The following is a 19,030-nucleotide window of genomic DNA, read 5'->3' on the forward strand; positions in this document are numbered from 1 at the left end:
AACTGGCAACAGTGTAAGTCGAATTTAAGAGAATTTCATTTGAATTCCATATTTCATTTTAGATATATCTTGAGCGGTTAATCATTGAAGTAGTTACTACAAAAAGCGGAAACTGACAACTGTGTAAATTTAATTAGTCTTTTTTTGGTTCCTAGCAAATTTTTTGCTTTCCTGAGAAAGCTTTTATCTTAACTATCATTAAATAAATTAGAGGTTCAGTAGATTATATTATATTCAATACATATTTAAAATCATGACTATTCAGTTCAGTAGCCTAAAATAATTGTTACAAACAGATCAGTAGAGGTCTACTACTTGAAAGTGAAGAAATAAGGAGACCACTAAGAGGTAGAGCTCTGAAAAAGAACTAACTCACTGCCTCCAAAATTGTGCACGATGACGCGAAAGTTGCTGGTAGTCTGACTATTGGTATATACTTATATGTTTTCACATATGAAGCTTAGTACGCAGCTCTCAAGAAACGTAAAAACTTCATATAAAAAAACGCTTAAGAAACGGTCAAGAAACTTTCCTGCGATAAATTTACTTGTGCTAGTACGTAGCTTTCAAGAAATCTTGTACTAATTTTTAATGCTTTTTTTCCGTAAAATGTGAATATGGCAAACCTGGTTTTGCGAAGAAACATCAAATCAACAATTGTTTCTTGAAGGAAATTCGAAGTAATCGTCAAATTCATACTAAATTAGTTGAAATCATTATTATGAAGTATATTTCATTTTGAAATAAATTTGTATAAAACCTACCAATCATCAACAACATTTCTTAAATCTCAATGAAAATATTTATGTTACCATACACATACACACATACATATTACGCACAAAGCTTGTTTTCTTTGTTTATTTTCTCTTGTTCTTCTAATGTAGATCATTCACAATGCGTAACCAGCTGTCAAAATTACTTGAGAAATAATGTATTTTTTTTCTTGAGCAATTACTTGAGAGCTGCGTACCAACCTTGAAACTCGAATTGTAAAAAACGAAAACTGGCAACAGTGTAAATCAAATTTAAGTGAATTTCATTTGAATTGCCTCGTTCCTTATCCCTGTATGAAGAAGAAATTGAATGCTAGCAAATTTTGTGCATTCCAAGCGATAGCAGTAGAAGTCTACTACTTGAGATAGAAAAAGAGTGAAGAAATAAGCAAACTGCAAAGACATATAACTCTAAAGAAAAACTAACTCACTGTCACTGCAAGCAGGTCCGAAAGACATACAGTTGTCCACAAAAAAATAGGAGTGACCACATGAGAAACACGAATTGTTAATTTTCATTAACAAAAATGTTTTTTTTTTATCTTTTTGCACAATGTAATTTGCTAAATATCTATTAATATTTCCCATATTATAAATATTAGTTAAAAGTAAACACTATTACTAGCAATTATAGAAATTATGACGTTGAGTAGTTCTTTCAGTGGAAATTTAAACGCGTTCCAGCACCACTGCAACGCACAAACTCACAAAGCCTGCGCTCTAACCTAATGTGCCACACTTTTAGCACACAGTGTGATTGATAACCACTAATGCAGTGTGAGCGCGCACGCGCGAAACCAAAGTGGCACGTTCGAACTCGGCACTGCAGTGACCGAGAACATTTGTGTATATTAGTTAGCCATAGATTTTTCAAAGCCACAGGCGTTTACACACATTGACTGTGAAAGCGGAAATACCAAATTATCAAACTACTTTAAATGTTAACAAGCCGCCATTCAAAAGCGTGAAGTACGCGCTGGCGGCTTTAGAGGTGGCTCCATGCAATCGCAGCCCGTTAGCTAGAAAACATAAAACAAAAGTGGGCAGGTTGTTGCAGACAACTGCAACGGAAGCCACAACTGGAAGCGGCGATTAGCGGCGCCGTAAAAAATTGCAAATACCAATGCAGCCCGAAGAGACGCATAGGCGGCACTTACTCGCATTACTTGCCACACAACGGCACGCTGATCGACATTTCTTACCGTTTCGGCATGCAGCAGCGGCGGCGGCGGCGGTGAAGGCAGTGGCACTAAACACTGCTTTACTGTCTGATGTGCCGAGGCGCGTCTTTGTCTACGGCGTCTGTTGGCGCATAATTAGCGACGGTCGGTTGGACGCGTCGCGCCATTGTAACTGAGTCGAGGCGTTGCGCGGCGTACGTTAGAATGTCTTTGCACATACCTACACGCGCTTGTCTACTTATGTATGCCACACATTGCTGCGTTAGGCTGCACAGCACGTAAAGCTTCTAACGCGCGTCTAGAGAAGAGTGGCGGTGCCCTTTTTCTACTTTTTACTCGTCATCCGCCACTTCCTCCACTTTTGGCACCACTGCCGCCGCCAACTAACAACCGTACAACAGCTTGTACGCGAAGCCAACACGTCTGCCAATCATTGCGATGGCGATGGCGGCGCTGTTCTTGAGCGAGTGTCAGTTACACTGGTTGTGCGGCTGGTTCATGCATTTGTAGGCATTTGGCATTCGGCCTTGGTATTCTAATGCACTAGAACGTGCGGTCTTCTGCCCCGTCATACGCCGCAGCTACGTCTTGGCGCTCAGTTTCTTCGCTCACTGTTGTAGTGCGCATATCAAGTAGTTACGGCGTTTACGGCGCTGGCTTCGTCGCATTTTGAAATTGGCAGCGGATGTTGCATTACGGTCCGGACACGCCGCGCATGCGCGTTGCTGTTCAGTTGAGCGTGAAAATTGCATTGCAATGCTTGATTGCCCGATAATCGCTTTGATGTACGCCTTGTGGACGCGCCACGACGGCCGACGGTTGTGGCGGGGGTGTGTGCGCGCCGTTGGAATGCGCTAAAATTTCCACTGAAATTGTGCAAACAAAACAATTTGCGAGTCAGCAAAATTTGATTCGGCCTTTGTAAAAGCCAATTAAGCTTACCCGCCGCACCTAATGACCGAAAAGGTGTCAAAATAAAGTGCTCACAACGAATGAAATTGGATAAGAAACTACAATTAGATACATTAACTTTTTCTGCTTAAATAAAAATAAAATGTTTTGTTATATTTTGCATTGCTTTCTTTTGAGTTTGGGAAAGTATAAATTGGGATACAAAAAAGGTCGTAATAAACAAATGGAGACCTATCATAACGGTGGTCGGTTTACGCTTACTACATCATTTTCGTCTCATCATGTCGGTTGAAACCGTTCGTCTTATTTATTTTTCTCCAGGCAGCTAAATACATTGCCAGACTGGCCAATGAAGCAGCATCCAAAATATAACTGTAGTGTCGACTTTCGAACTTTGAAAGTATCCAAAATAAGTATCCAAAATATAACTGCATAACTTTCGAAGTTTCAGTTTAATGGTCTCTACTTTTTGTATGAAAAGTCTTTACTATGCCAGGCTAAATAATTTTTAAAAGCAAGAAAAATCATAATTGGACCCCAAAAACTTGGTTGTTTGAATTTTTCATACAAATTTTGAGGTTATGTACAAAAGGTGTTGATAGAAATGTTATAGATCTTTGCATTACCTACAACTTTCCCATATAACTTTTTTCTATACAAGTATGTCTCACAGTTTCGCCGGAAGTCGTCATAAACCATTGTTAACTCTTCAAAATTCAACCACACACCTCCCGTTTTTCTCTCCGATCTCATTTTTATTATTTTATTTTTCGTTTCCCATGGGTTTCATCCTACTTTGAATTTTTGATGACCATTCTGTGATTCCTATATTTTACGTCAGCCTTTTTTAGCGGACTGCGACTACACAGTTGCTGCGAAAAACGAAAACTGGCAACAGTGTAATCGAATCGAAGTGAATTTCATCATTTCTAATCCCTGTAGATCCTTGTGGGTAGATGCGTAAGCAATTCGTCTTCATAGATTGGAGATGCGATCATTATTTCCATTAAACTTTTTGTCGAGCTTTTTATGAGATTTTTCAATACACAAAAACATCCGCTTTACCTAGCAAATTTTTTGCTTTCCTGGTAAAGCCAAAAAAATGTTTATGGTGGTCGCTGTGAAATCTACGGAATATACGAAAAGCTACCATCAATTACATATAAATATCGAGTAATTTGATTCGTTGCAATTCCCCTTGAGAAGATTTCCGTACTTTCGGATCTGAACTAAAGCGATCGATTTCTATCTTCATAACAAATAATAACCGAGCTTTCCAACGCATAGGCTTTATACTTGCTTTAGTGAACTATACGAAGGGGTATCAAGCATTTCTTATCAACATATATCCTATAAATATAATATCCAGCTTTCTGAAGAAGAGGTACCAATCATTTTTTATCAATATTGAGTAACTTTATCCGTTGCACTTCTCTTAAAGCAGCTTTCTGAAGCTTCAGATACTTTCAGATCTGATCTAGTTCGATTGAGATACGCCAATGTCATGTAAACCAATTTGACTCCAATTAACGCTCAAGATCCAGCCCACCCATACGATAGAAAGTCACACTCAGTATTTTTAAAAATACACTAAAAAAGTTTATCAGTTGTTTCTAAAATTTCCGTTAATAGGAAAGCTCTCTTATTGACTTGAATGCTATCTATCTGAACTCAGAAGTATAGAGCTTTAAGACTTCTTTCATAATAGGCACTTCAGTTATACGAACAATGAGAAATTCAGTATGAAATATACGCAAAGGAACCGAAGAAGTTATAAATTTAAAGACTCGTATTTGAGGAGTTTTTAAAACAAAAGACTTTGGTACAAAATATATAATGGTCACTTCACACTTTGATAGTTATCCAATCCGTTTGATTATGGAAATAAAAAATATTTTAAATAATAATTGGTTAAGTATTTCACTACTAAGCGATGAAACGTGGATTTAAGTAAATATTAGTGGACAATTTTTCGGTGACAGTCGTCCTCTATTCATCGAGTTCATTGCTGAACAAAAAAAACTTTCCATGTACGAAACAGTACTTTGGTTGGGTTCTTAAAACTATAGGACCACTCAATTATCTTGAAATATCATTCCCACGACAGTCGGATATATGTAACAGGAACGAACCGGGTTCTTAACCGGGATTAGAAGTATTAGCCCGAACAACTGAGCGCAGCTTCATTGATTATAACGATCTTCGAAAGATTTCGATGACATTTTTTAGTATAACTTGAACTTTGCTTCAAAATGAGGTTCAGCTTACTCGGCGTTTACTCGTTCGCTGCCGCTAACGTTCTTCCAGTCATATTTTTTTTTGTTTTGGAGAGTAGGAAAGTGAGAGACAGATCCGAATGGATGCCTAAGAATGTTGGAGATGTTCCTTTGCTAGGTTGGCTCTAGCTACTTCCAGACAGACTCAAGGATACAAATGTATTCTAATATAAATTGCTTTCTCGAATTACGGGCTTCATCCTTGAAAGACTTCTGATGATCAATATTCTAAGTAGTTCGATTATTATTCTCGGTCCTTATTTGAAATTACTGTTTAAATAACTGAAAAATCGTTTGTCTACAAATACTTCCACGACATAAATCTCACCCGCACTGATCCAGCGTTCGTTAGAGTCTTTCACATTTACGCTTCTTTCACTTCAACCCACTTCAGTTTTATGTTTTCTACGAAAAATCATTATAATTTATGTGTCATCAGACAGCGGTCAATTAGTTTTATGTGCCGCTTGGCGCGCCAGGTGGCAAGTATGTGCCGGTGACAAAGCTGCTCTATAGTTATTTGTTTGAAATTCCACTTGGCGGCCTTCTTTCCAACGTATTGCCATTTGGCCCAGACACACCCAAAACAGAAATGAAGCGCATAAAAGAAAGAGGCATAATGTGAGGAAAGGCGATCGTATCGGCTACCTTAACCTACTGCCAACATGGAATGGCCGAGCCATTAAGCAAATTTATTGGCTTCTAATTAAAATATGCAAATACACGAGTAGTATTATGTAAACAGCTAAGTGGCGGCGCGCAGCATAAGCGCCAAAAATATAATATAAAAGAAAGATAAGAAAAATCTCAAAAAATTCGCGTAATAGGATCGCCGCCAATATTTAGCGAGCATTTTTTCACAATTTTAGGCTCTCCTTGGCCATTTCACTGATAAAATCTCCAAAGTGCCCGGAATGACTAAAAGCCAAAAAGAAAGCAGACGAATTTAATCGTTTTCCGTTTATGCCACACTCGTGGCTACACATCTTATTGTTGTTGTTGTTTTTTGTGTATTGTATCGGTGTCATGGAGATATTTATCGGCCGGCGTTGTGTCACAAAAACCCAAATGCTGAAATAATCTGAAACCAAAGCGATAAATTTCGGACGCGAATATTACGCATACCTTACCTGCAAGGGTGTGCCACACCCTCGTCTATAAATTCTCTTTTGACATTCGTTGGTATTTTACTAGTTAGTGCGATGCGTATGGAATGTGTGTGTTGTTCTAAGCATGCGTTTTAAAATAACCAAAGCAGAAAACCAAAAATTTATAATTTATAAGTTTTTTTGGGAAAAGAACATTTGAAGTCCATAAAATCTGAGCTATAAATTTTGCTTCATGAGTTTCCAGTTCTAACAACGTTGAATTGTTGTTTGAAGAATATGCCATAACCAAAGCAAATATTTATTTTAGGTGATTCATTTCGAAGTTCCCTACCTTTTTAAAGAAAAAAACACAGAAACTTCAAATTTAATGAGAAATATTTTTTATCATTCGGAAGAACATTCTTTGGCATTTATTTTTTAAAAATTATCTCTTACAAATGTTGGCCGCAGCCACGTCTCAAATGGTCCATCCGTTGAGTCCAATTTTCGTTGACTCGTTTGAGAATTTCCTTCCAAGGCCTGCGGATTGTCCGCATAGACGTTAGACTTTACATATTCCCACAGGAAAAAGTCTAACGGTGTGATATCACATGATCTTGGTGGTCAATCGACCATCCAAAACGTGAAATTATCTGCTCACCGAAGTGTTCTCTCAATAAATCCACTGATTGATGCGATGTGTGGAAGTGGCGAGTGGGTCTTGTTGAAACCAAATGTTTGCCGAGATCACGAGCTTCAATTTCTGGCATGTTGGCAATTTTGCTTGTTTGCATACCCATTGAGCCAGAAATGGGCCTCATCGCTGAACAAAATTTGGCTCGAAATCGTCGGATCTTGTTGGAGCTTTTCAAGAGCCCTTAGAGCGAAGCGATGGCGCTTGGGAAGGTCGAGTGGCTTCAATTCTTGCATTAGCTGTATTTGTGTGCTTCCAAAGCTTCTGAAACGAGTAGTTTAAAAATTATTCAAAATTTCTTAAGAGCGAATAACTGCTTAACATTTTGAACCAAGTCTGCAAGGTCCGTTTCTTAGTCAGTTTTAATGGTTTTGTAAAGATACATTTGAGAAAGCTTCTTAGAGCAAAGGCTAAGCCATCGCGGAATCTCAGCCAACGTAACATTATAGTACCATCAATGCTTCCATGTAACATTAAAAGTAACATCCCCTGAGCTACACCATTTATTCTAGTCTCAACTTCACTCCAGCTTAGAAGTCTCGTCTCTAAAGAAAGAAATAGAGATTAAATCACGTTCATTCATGTGTTCGACCCGCAAGTCCAAAAATTGATCTTCAATTGACGCTTTAGGTACTATGCTTGAAACACTATCTAAGTAAATAGAGTCTCTAAATGTGTTTGATTCTAAATATACTTGCATGTGCTAAAAAAACTGCGAAAGTTGATTTTCAGAAGTTTCTCTTGAGCCAAGCTTTTCACTAATCGCTTGGTACCAAGTCCGGTTTATAAGGAACTTCCGACAAGTCAGTATCAATGTGCGGGACTTCATGTTGTCATAATTGAACCTCTCTTACCTCTTCATAGCTCTCTTATCGGTAAATGCTTCCTTCAATAAAAAAGGTTTGCATTGCCACTCTGCCGCTCTCATGGAAACCCTGTTTTTGTTGTTGTAGCGGCAGAAAACATCAATGAAGTAATTTGAAAGAATACCAACGAGTTGACAATCCTTGGCGGGGTAAAATTCCAGGCACGTTCCAGTTACGTAGAACCGATTTCCGTGAGAATGGCTTATGGCAACCCTCGCCCTTGACGACATAAAACTGAGAGTGTCGATTTTCACAAAATTCTGTTGAGGGGAATTTTTATATGTAAAATCAATCGTTACTGACAAGAATCGGATGTAATCACTTGGTGTCAGGTTCGGACTATAAGTTCGAATCTTTTAACCAAGCTTCCGGAGTGTTTGGCGATGTGTGTGGTCTAACGTTGTCTGCATTGAACCCAATTCTTCCACTAGAGATCAAAGCTGAACGCTTCTGGCCCAAAATGCATTAAGGAAAACAAAGTCATACCCTGCCAGTCCCAGCAAACACTGGACCGGACTGTTAATCTTAGCTTAGGGACCATTTTCAAAAACACGATTCAATCGCGAACATTTTCGCTCAACGTTGTCGTAAGCGAGCCACTTTTCATCACCGGTCCGCTTGGGAAATGGATCATTTTTATGCGTTGTAGCAGCGATTCGCGCCTCATACCAAGAGCAGCAGATTAATAATAGGAAGTTTCAATAAATAAAAAAAATAATTACCATTCTCGCTCTGATTTAGTCACAGCATTAATGGCAAAACACATTTCAATATATAATTCCTTTGCTATTAGTCGCCTCGCAAAATTCTTTGTAATTCTGCAGCAGACAGCGCTGAGTAGTTGTGAAAATCAATTAACTTTTTGACCTCTTCGAAGCGAATAAATGCGCTCACTTAAATCGGTACAATACCTTAAATTACATGCCCCTACCTATGTATAGCTAGGGAGGTTAATACCGGAATTTCGAAATAGTTAAAACTCAGTTTTTTAAACCCGAAAACTTCGGGATTCTCAGCAGAGTCGGTAGTTCGAACAACCATGGATCGTTTCGCACCACATTTATTTGGATAATAATGCATCTTCAGAGACCGTACCGTTTGCAGAAGACGCTATTGCTGCTGTAGAGCAGAGTATCAAAGAAAGTGCGATGGTAGCCCTTATCGCGCGCAAAAATTGGAGTGGTGTCCATCCACATTCTAGATGAGTTTGCGCAAGGATCTGGGTATGCGGGCTGACAAAATCGAACTCATAAAAGAAGTGCTGCCCAACGACGATAAAACTCGTCGAAAGTTCGGTGAATGAATCTAAAAAGCGATAGCCTACAATCCCGATTTCGATTTTCGCAAAAAAATTTCTTCCGTGATGAACCTTGCTTTTGGTTGATTGGGTTCTTTATGAAAGGAAATTGTAGCATTTGTAGTGATTATAATCCAAAGCTGAGACGGCTTTACATTCTCATAAGTCCCTCTAAAGGTAGAATTTGGTCCGCATTTTTTCAAGAATGAAGCCGACTATAATGTAGCAGTCAATGGGGAATGCCAGAGAGCCATGACTAATAACTTTTTCGTGCCTGAATTGAAGAAAATTGATATTGGAGGACCTCTGCTTCCAACAAGATGAAAGCATAATGTAAAAGTCAATGGGGAATACTATAGTGTATGCTATAGAGCCAAGGTTAACAACTTTTTCGTGTCTGAACCAAAAAATGTTGATATGGACGACCTTTGATTCCAACAAGACGGCGGTAGATGCCACATAGCCAACGTGATAATCAATTTATTGGAGGACACTTTTTTGAGCGCATTATCTCGAGTCGAGGCCTGTAGTATAGAACGTGCGAGACGTTTTTTGTGAGTTCGCTGTAAAAAGTGGTCGAAAATGGGTTTCTCGGCTGGAATTTATTCGATGCATTTTATTTTTCCTTGAAAACCACAAAAAACACCCTTATCAAGTATAGGCGGGTTCGAAAATCCCGAAATAATTTTCGTGAGATTCGCAACAACATCGAAAAAATACACGTCCTAGTGGGTGTAGGGTTCGCCCAAAGTGCAGTTATACCGCTACACCACTTTGTTGTTGTAAACACTACAGCTAATTGAATTACATGTTAAAGGAGTGTGTTCTCCAAAGCGCTACATCGCAACAACAAAATTAAAGACGCTTCGAAACTTGTACCGAGACGCTGCCGGAGCCTCTGACCTTTTTAACAAATTCATTAGTACAGCAACCAGGAGATATAACGTGAAGAGGGTATGAAGCGGTATAATACTGACACATGAGTGTTTTTACTACTCTGAGAAATTGTATGTCTGGCGTACGCTTGTTGGAGAGGCAGGTTGGGTCGCTAGAGATGCAAGTTGGCTCGGTTCAGGTGCAAGTTGGCTCGGTAGAGCTGCAGTTTGGTTCGGTGGAGATACAGGTTGGCTCGCTAGAGATGCAGGCTGACTCGGTAGAGCTGCAGGTGGGCGCCGCTGTTGCCTGTAATCAACTCAAGTCGGCGCACAATGTGACTTTGACGATGACGTCGCTAAAGCTTCTACGAACCTTAGCGCTTAGCTTGCAATACACGACCAGGCATAGCGGCGGACTGGGGTATGGGAATACAGCTATGCAATGCAAATTTGGCGCTTGTGAGCATAAATATTTGCACTAATTGAAAGCGAATTCGAGGAAAATGAACACACCCGCGTCTGCAACAGGCTGTGCTGCCAATGCAAGGTGCCAACGACGCAAAGGGTGGAGCACAGGCAGTTAAGGGGGTGAAAATGCTTAAAATGAAAGTAAGTCACGGCGCCCAAATGCAGCTTGTTTCTAAATCGATACATACCACAATTGGAGCACAACAGCAACAACAACAGATACCGCCAATAATCAGGTCTAATATCAGCGGCAAACAACAAAAAGACGGCAAAAAGCAGCAACAAAAACACAGCAACCACAGCAAACTAGGCAAACACGTTTGGTTGGAACTTTTTGCGGCCGCTTGCGCGCTGGCTTGTTGGCTGACTGTCTTTAAGAAACTATAACAGGGCATGGCGGCGGGCGGGCGTTCGGTTGGCGCCGCGCACAGACGCTTATATAAAGTCGAATTTGAAGCCGCAAGAAATCAATTGCCAACGGGCCGAACTCGTGTGGTCAATCGACACGTTTGTGGTGTGCGTGTGATTGCATGCAACATATACACTATGGCAATGTTGTCGCTGCCGCCTTGTGGTGTATTATGGCATGCTGCCTTCATACATAGACCGCAAGTTGCACTTGTTGTGCATATTATTGCACCAGCAACACCAACAACAGTTGCGAGCAATATTGTTGTTGCCGCGCATTTACGGTACTTTTGGTTAACTGTGCGGTGCGCCTTTGCGGTGGCGCTGTTGTGGTGGCGGTTGTGGCTGGTGTATGGCTTTGGGGCTGTGCAGCGAACAGGTATTGTTAGCATGTGAACTCACGTTTCGCTTATTAGGCCACAGGCAAGGGACACCGACAGCTGCACAAACACACAGAAACACACATACATAGCTGCAACCATACATGCGAGTGCTTGCATTGAGCGCAGGCAGCGGGTGGAGGTGCGCCTGCTGGTTTGCGAGTGTCTAAGGCGTTGCTTTTGTTGTTGCTGTTTCTACTGTTGTTGTTGCTACTGTTGTTGCTGTTGTTGTTTCTACTGTTGTTGTTGTGGCACAGTAACCGAGTGTGCATAGCAACGTTTGTTGTTGTTTTTGTTGTTTTCTTGCACTCATATGACCGCGTCGCACACATGCTCACGTGCCGCTATGGGTTTGTGGGCACCGCAGAGTTCATTGGGTAGCTTTTGCCAGCGCAGACATATTTCAGTATTCCATTTCAGCACTTGGCACCTGTGTGCCAACAGCATTGTTGTTGCTTTTGTTGACTCGCCAACAGGTTGTTACATTTTTCCACTGTCGCTGTGTGCCATTATTTTCTGACTTTATATGCAGTTATGTGTGTGTGTGTGTGTGTAAATGTCGCTCCTTTTTATGGGCGTGGAATTGTGCCACGCGCCGCCATCCGCAGTCAATTGCGAACTAGTTCTAGCGCTTACAATAAATCATTCAATATACTCGTACTCTTATAAATTAGCATATTACTTAATTGGCTTGTTTCGTTTCGTTTATTTAGGCCACGGATATCTCGATGCGTCGACGTCTGTCTACACCCAAAGCTAGTCCATTGCTGCTCAAGCGTACCTCATCCGACAAGCCGAAGAAGGAGTCACCACTCGCTAAGCCCGAGAAAGTCAGCTGGTTCAAGTCATTGGACAGGCGCTCGAAGAGCAAATCAAAAGAAAAGGTGAGTTGGCATTTGGTTAGGTTGTAAATGTTCAATGGCAATAAGCTGAAGCTCAGTTTGGAGTTCAGTAAACCATTAAATTTGCATCGCAACATTCGTTCAGCCCCAAAAAGTGTACATATATCTATGTGACGCTCACTACAAGTTTATCTCCCCAACGGGCGTTATTATTCGACAAAAAAGAGGTTTTTTGATGTCGAGATAACTATGAGTTGGGCTCCCTTGCAGCGGACATCTCCATTAATGTTGTTGAAGATGTAGTAGCAGCAGAAATCTGTCGAGTTGACAGTCGTTGGCCGGATAAAATTCCGGGTTCGTTTCGGTTACATAGACTCGACTATCTTGAGAACACACATCTCCATTAATCGTACACATTGGCCGGTCCCAATCTCTATTAAAGGAACACTCTATTAAACGGACATCTCCATTAATTTTGTTGTAGTTGTAGTAGCGTCAGAAATCTGTCGAGTTGACAGTCCTTGGACGGAAAAAATCCGAGTCCATTCCGGTTACGTAGACCTGACTGTCGTGGGAATAGACATCTCCATTAATCGTACACTTTGGTCGGTCACAACTTTTTTTATTTTTTATTAAGGACCATCTATTAAGTGGACATAAAGTCTGGTCCTACCAGTGTTCGCACTGTACATTTATAGTAATCTCTAATTGTTGGCCTCAGCAAGCCTCGGCAGATCTTTGACTTGCCATAAGAATGGCGTCGATAATGATTAGCCATTTTTTAGGGCCCGGAGTCAGATATCTCATAGATTCTCCTGAAAATCTGAATGTCGGAGGAAGTAAGTTAGTTATTATTCCCAAAAAATACAACCTTAGTAGATTATCGTTTAAAAATGTCTCTAAAATATTAAAATATTTTTTCCACTCTTGCTATGCCGCTGTTTCCGAAATACCTGTTAGAGGAAGATATAAGGAAATTGTCGACATAGTAAATTATAATGAATCACTCTTTGTGCAGCATATCGCCGGCCGTCAGAGCTACTGGATGGGCGAAAAGCATTGTATAAGCCCAGATGATATGTATAAGTATTTCTACATTTCTCATAAAAGTCTCTCATACTGCCGATATACCATAATATCTTCAGGATAAACTAGATCCTTAGACAACAATTAAGATGACCGCATATTTAAGGCAGATTTCCTCATTTTACTCAGCTTACATCTATTTGGGTCATCAAGAACTTTATGTACTTTGCTAATATCTTCCATATACAGACATGATATATTTTTTGCTTATGGGTTCCTTGATATCTCTCCTAAAAACAGTGTACTTTGTATACCATTTTACAGAAAATATCAAAGTCCAACCTCATGTAACGATTATAACAGCACAGATTTGCCTTAACATAGACAATGTTAACTGGTTAATAGTGAGGCCGTCAGGACATGTCATGGACAAAGTTAGGTTAGATGACTGATCCAAAGGTTCACAATATGCATTCCGTTGTGAAGATATAAAAATGGAACTCTTGTGTTCGATCTTATAGGTCAGCAAAGCGCCTAGTGGCCAATACAAATTTGTAATTTCTATTCCGACCTGTTCAGTGGGATGTCTAAAAGCATGAGCTCCCAAGTGTTTAGCCCGTAATCTCGCAAACTCGGGGCAATTAAGAAAGAAATATTGAGATGTTTTCACTTAGTCTTCTTCCATACACTGGCGATCGGTAAGGTTCCCAACCTTATAACATCAACGCCCACACCTAAGAATGGGTTAGCCGTACTGTTAGAAAAGAGTCTACTAGATCTCCTACGATCGATCTTGGCCAAAAAGATCTTGAACCGGTTGTAGCCCAGCACTGGCTATGCTTCCGCTAGTCACAGCTGTCCAGCAGTAGAACACACTAGAATATGGAAACACCGACTCATTCCCTTTCTACTGATAGTGGAGTTAGGGTACCGTTTCTTGTCAACTCACCGGCCTTACAATTGGCTACGATTCCGCTGTAACCTGTTGTAGCTTAGTCCTGGATGTTCTTTGAACTTAATAGGGAATAAAAAATAATATATGTAAATAAATAAATACTGTGGCACGTTTTAATAATCATTATAACACTTTCTCTCCAGCTTGATGTTTCGGTTAACGGACAGAGCGAGTCCTCAACAATGAAACGTACGAAGAATTCGGCGCGTACTAGCACAGCGCCACCACCCATACCACCCAAAAACTTGCGTTTCTTTGGAGATACGGATATAGACTCGAATCCGCCGACTATAACCAAAGCTAATACTACACTCAAGTAAGAATATAATTAGAGATCCGATCGCTTTCAACTTTCTAACACAACTACCTTTCCTTTTGTAGACAACGCCCCACTGTAGCAACCACATTGAATCGGTCGCAAAAATACTCACAGAGCGCTTATAATTTGGACCGCCTCAATAGCAATCCCACACAAAGCGACTATCGCCGTCACCTCTCCGCTGCCACACAAACGACTGGTGGTGGTGTTGGCGCTTCACGCCACAAAAGTTCTTCGATGCATAATTTGGAAAATGGCGGTGAAGTGGGCGGCGATGAAGTCGATTTCCGCAAACGACGACACTACTCACGCTCACGTGATCTGGACGATATATCGGAGAGTGGGTCCGAAACTGAAGATCAACACAAACGTCCCAACGGTGGCGTTGGCGGTGCGCGCACCTTGTCACGTGAACGTTTGGATCGTTCGCATCGGTATGATGATCACACTTATCGACGTAGCAACGATCGTCACGGCACGCCTTTGGCCATGTCCACATCAACGCCGAATGGCATTGATGCAGGTGGCAATGAGAGAGAAGTCAGACGAACTCATCATCACCACTTGATAGGACCACCAAAACCGGCACGTAGTGCTGAACGCCGTGGCACATCTGCTTACTCGAGGTGAGTCTCACACACACATAGTCGATTGCAAGTAAATAATTTATTATAAATGACATTCTGTGACAAACGCAGAGAACGTGACCGCTTTCCGGCCGAGAGCTCGGGTACTGAAGGCGAATCCAGTTTACACAGTCAACGCAGTGTCGTCTATTTGCATGCCACGACAGTCGGTGCCATACCACAGCCATATCACTTGAGACGTCGTTCCATATCACGTGACGATCTGCGCTCGAACAAGAGCAAACCTCAACCGTTACAGCCGATGACACGCACCGTCTCACGCTCTGTGTCGATGTTGGCGCCATGGAAACCGAAGCTCATTAGCGAAGGTTACGAAATCAATTACTCACAAGAGCAAAACAAACGAGTGAGTTTTATGTGAAAATAAGTAATTTCTTAGAATTAATATATTTTGTGTCTCCACAGATGGCGACAATGCCGCGAAAGCCGCACATGAGCAGTACGAGCACGCTCACACGTACCAGTAAGAAATCGGAGACGCCCACTACGCGCACACTACGTCGACACGATCATCTCAAGGACGATCAATCTTCGTTGCGGCACTCCTCCACCACGAGCGCCTCGAAGTCGGCACTTTCGTCAAATATACGCAGCGGCGATGGACGACGAAAGCTCAAGTAAAGCACATCGTGCGGCGTAATTGTGGAGCGACATGCATGTCGCTTGCGGAAGCTCGGTAGTACGAGTGCGGGGGGCGTATATTAACCAAACTAGAATTATTTAACTGCAGGAAATATTTTAGCTTTGAGTTGAAATGTTGCGAAACGTTCAATTGAAATAATCAACACACACACACGCGTGCATACGAAAATCTTTTTTTTTTTGTGCATTGCAAGAGCGCGAAAAGCTTTCGGCTGTGTGTCGCAATTGGTGCTCTTCGTTTAACAAAAGCGCGCATGTCGCAGCGCTTAAGCCAGCACATACACACACGCGCATAATTCTAATATTTTTAGTTGTTTTAAGTGCCTTCTTCTAAAACCCCCCTCCTAATCTTTATGCATAACAACGAAAGCTTATCACTTAGCTTTTAAGCACAAATATGTAAATGAGTGCGCACACAAGTTAATTCTATGCAATAAATACAGTGGCCAATATACATACATACATACATACGTACAGATATGCATACTATAACGGTAGTTATGTAAATAAGTGTTACCGTTACATTGTCGAGTGTGTTAATTATATGTAATGTCCCCTAACGCTGCTCTCTAAGCCTCTACTCTCCCTGTTTGTAGAAGGTATGTATGTATGTGTTGTGTTTTCTGAAATTGTCAAGCTAATTTAATTAATGATTTGTTTAGTATTTAAGTGCCAGTTAATATTAAAGCAAATGATATATAACTACAATACTAATAAATCGTACTTAATTCGTTTCTAATACATTTAATTTACGTACCATTTTTATAATGGACTCTTGTAAACTGTATAATTCTTGCGAAATAAAGGATGTGAGATGGGAGTGTAATAAAATTAAAATTCACTGCATTTTTTTAATTGATTACTCGTTATGTTGGTATTAAGGTTGGTTGGAAGCCCTTTCATTTGTTGTTATTTAAGCAGGTGCAATAGCTACTGGTGTACTGCCACGCCTTTTCATTAATAACCAGGAATTGTAGAACCACTATAATTTCGATTATGTTGCAAACAAAAAAAGTTCTCTTCACAGCCTCAGCTAGTTAACCTTTTACAGAAAAACTTAGAGCTAAAATTACCGAATTGAACTTGGTCAGGGTTCAGCTATATTATGCTGACGAGTCCGGTTTATTCCGGAAACTTCTGCCAAAAAAAACGAATATCTCCAGTTTGGAAAGACATCCCCAGGCGTAAAGTGCGAGAAGCAACGAATCACGTTTTTGTGTTGCTCAAACGCCACTGGTACTCTTAAACTCTCAAAATCAGAAGAAAAGAATCAACGCTGTTTTAAAAAATTTCTGTGTCTCATTGAGTACAAGAACTCAAAGTCCGCTTGGATCATGACGGGCGCGGAGACAACCATTGTGAGCTTTGGCGTTTGGTTTCCGGGACTAAGAGCACTATCACCATACACTCTTACAATTTTAGCGTACGTTTCCGAAGCTGTTTCGCCCAATCTGGCGCAAAATTTTAACGCGACGCCTTGCGCTTGATTTCGTTTTTCCATTTTCGTGACGAGCACTACAAACACACGTCTACTCAACTTGACGCAGCAGGCGAACTAAATAAGCTAGAGCGATGGTACATATATCAATGGAGAGGGGAGGAATGCCGGAAAAAGAGAAAGGTTTATCACAAGCGCGGCAATAAAATCAGTCTCATTACTTAATTGTCAAACCTCGTAGCACCAAACCTTACTACCCTCATTCAACCGATGGATGAGAATGCAATAAAAATCACGACGCTGCAAACAACCTTCTGTGTATAGTTTCAATCTCTTCTTCTTTATTTGCCAATTCGTATTCGAATATTGGTGATCATATAACATTTAATAATATGTACAATATTAATAAGCTTAATATTAATATAATAATGTATTGTTTACATGTTAAATATATACTATATATTGTATATTGAAAGAAAAAAAAATAAAAAATATCACAGATTTTGAATTATCGCAGCATATTTCTCTCTATCTCTCGCCACATCTATAAGGTTGCCAATGTTCTGGATTCCTGTCCATTGTCGAATGTTTTGAAGCCACGAAAGTTGTTTACGGCCAATACCCCGTTTTCCTTCAATTTTTCCTTGGATAATTATTTGTAGGAGCTCATACTTGGAGTGCCTCATAATATGTCCTAGGTAGGCTGCTTTTCTTTGTTTTATAGTCCTTAACAACTCTCTATTGCGGTTCACTCTTCTTAAAACTTCACTGTTTGTAACTCGATCTGTCCATGGAATTTTTAGGATTCTTCTAATAAGCCATAGCTCGAAGGACTCTAGCTTATTCATATCTGTGATTTTTAGAGTCCATGTTTCCATCACATAGAGAAGCACTGACCATAACATAACATTTTAAAAAACGTATTTTGGTTGTGATATTGAGGTCATGGCTACATAATATATTTTTCCCTCCTTAATGAGCAACACAATTAATCTACTTCACAGTTTAAATCCTAATGTTTATTTTGTCGGTAGAAATTCTCAAAGATATATGTATGTATAAGTTATTACGAATGTCTCTTATTAAAAATTTTAGAGTGAATGTACATACGTTACCAACCACGTAAGTGGAACGAAGATATTGAGGTAGAAATGCGGACGACGATATTGAACCAGAGCACGAATCAAATGAGGACTGCACCTTAGAGACGCCGCAGAAAATCAAACCAAATGAAGCAATTGAAATTTTCAATTAAGCTCTACAGTGGGCTAGTCAGGGAGGCGTCGATCGAAACGATGCGAATGAACTGAGATGCCAAAGGGAGAAAACTGTATTTCAATTATTGAAAAACAGGATGAACAAAAAATATTTAAGTACAAATTAATATGTATAAGAAAGAATAATAAAATGCGAATTTAAATGTATAAACATGCATATATTAACTTATTATTTTTGGGTATTCGAAAACGTAAACATTTCGCAATAGATGAGGATGAGGATTAGTTAATCGGATTGACTAACGAGCATCGCTTATGCCTGTTTTGGTCTTTTGCGATACCAGTTGTAGTTCTGTTATGAAGTCCTTGAGAAGTAGTCTTACTTTAGTATGCCTAAGCGGTCTCACTAATAATATAGTACTTCTTACAGTGTCTGCATGAAGCGTAGCCTTGCCAATGTGGGACAAGCGCACAAGAGATGTTGCATTGTTTCCGTAATGACTTGCTCTTGACATTTCCTGCAGTCGTCGCGATATGTCAGTCACATTCTATAGATGTGTGCTGGCAGCAGGCTGTGTTCAGTGAGTTTTTCATTCATGTTTCTATAGTCCCTTTTATCAAGCGCCAGTAGGAACTTTGTATATATCCGATCTACCGCTTCACACATAATTTTTTTTCAGTTTTGTATCCCGATAGATTAGCCCACCGCTTTTTAATTTTCCT

At 40.3% G+C, this 19,030-nt stretch overlaps 1 protein-coding gene across 2 annotated transcripts in view; it reads left to right on the forward strand.

Moving 5' to 3' along the window:
• LOC126754458 (uncharacterized) overlaps window positions 1-16,489 on the forward strand; it is a 218,113-nt gene extending 201,624 nt beyond the window's left edge. For both annotated transcript variants that reach the window (XM_050466427.1, XM_050466426.1), the window contains exons 6-10: window positions 11,935-12,105; window positions 14,188-14,360; window positions 14,426-14,989; window positions 15,062-15,356; window positions 15,416-16,489. In XM_050466427.1, the coding sequence (XP_050322384.1) occupies window positions 11,935-12,105; window positions 14,188-14,360; window positions 14,426-14,989; window positions 15,062-15,356; window positions 15,416-15,631 (1,419 nt within the window). In that variant the 3' untranslated portion in view covers window positions 15,632-16,489. The remainder of the gene's footprint in view (window positions 1-11,934; window positions 12,106-14,187; window positions 14,361-14,425; window positions 14,990-15,061; window positions 15,357-15,415) is intronic.
• Window positions 16,490-19,030: the final 2,541 nt, after the last annotated feature.

This window comes from Bactrocera neohumeralis, chromosome 4, assembly GCF_024586455.1.
Source record: "Bactrocera neohumeralis isolate Rockhampton chromosome 4, APGP_CSIRO_Bneo_wtdbg2-racon-allhic-juicebox.fasta_v2, whole genome shotgun sequence".
In the NCBI taxonomy this organism is placed as follows: Eukaryota; Metazoa; Arthropoda; class Insecta; order Diptera; family Tephritidae; genus Bactrocera; species Bactrocera neohumeralis.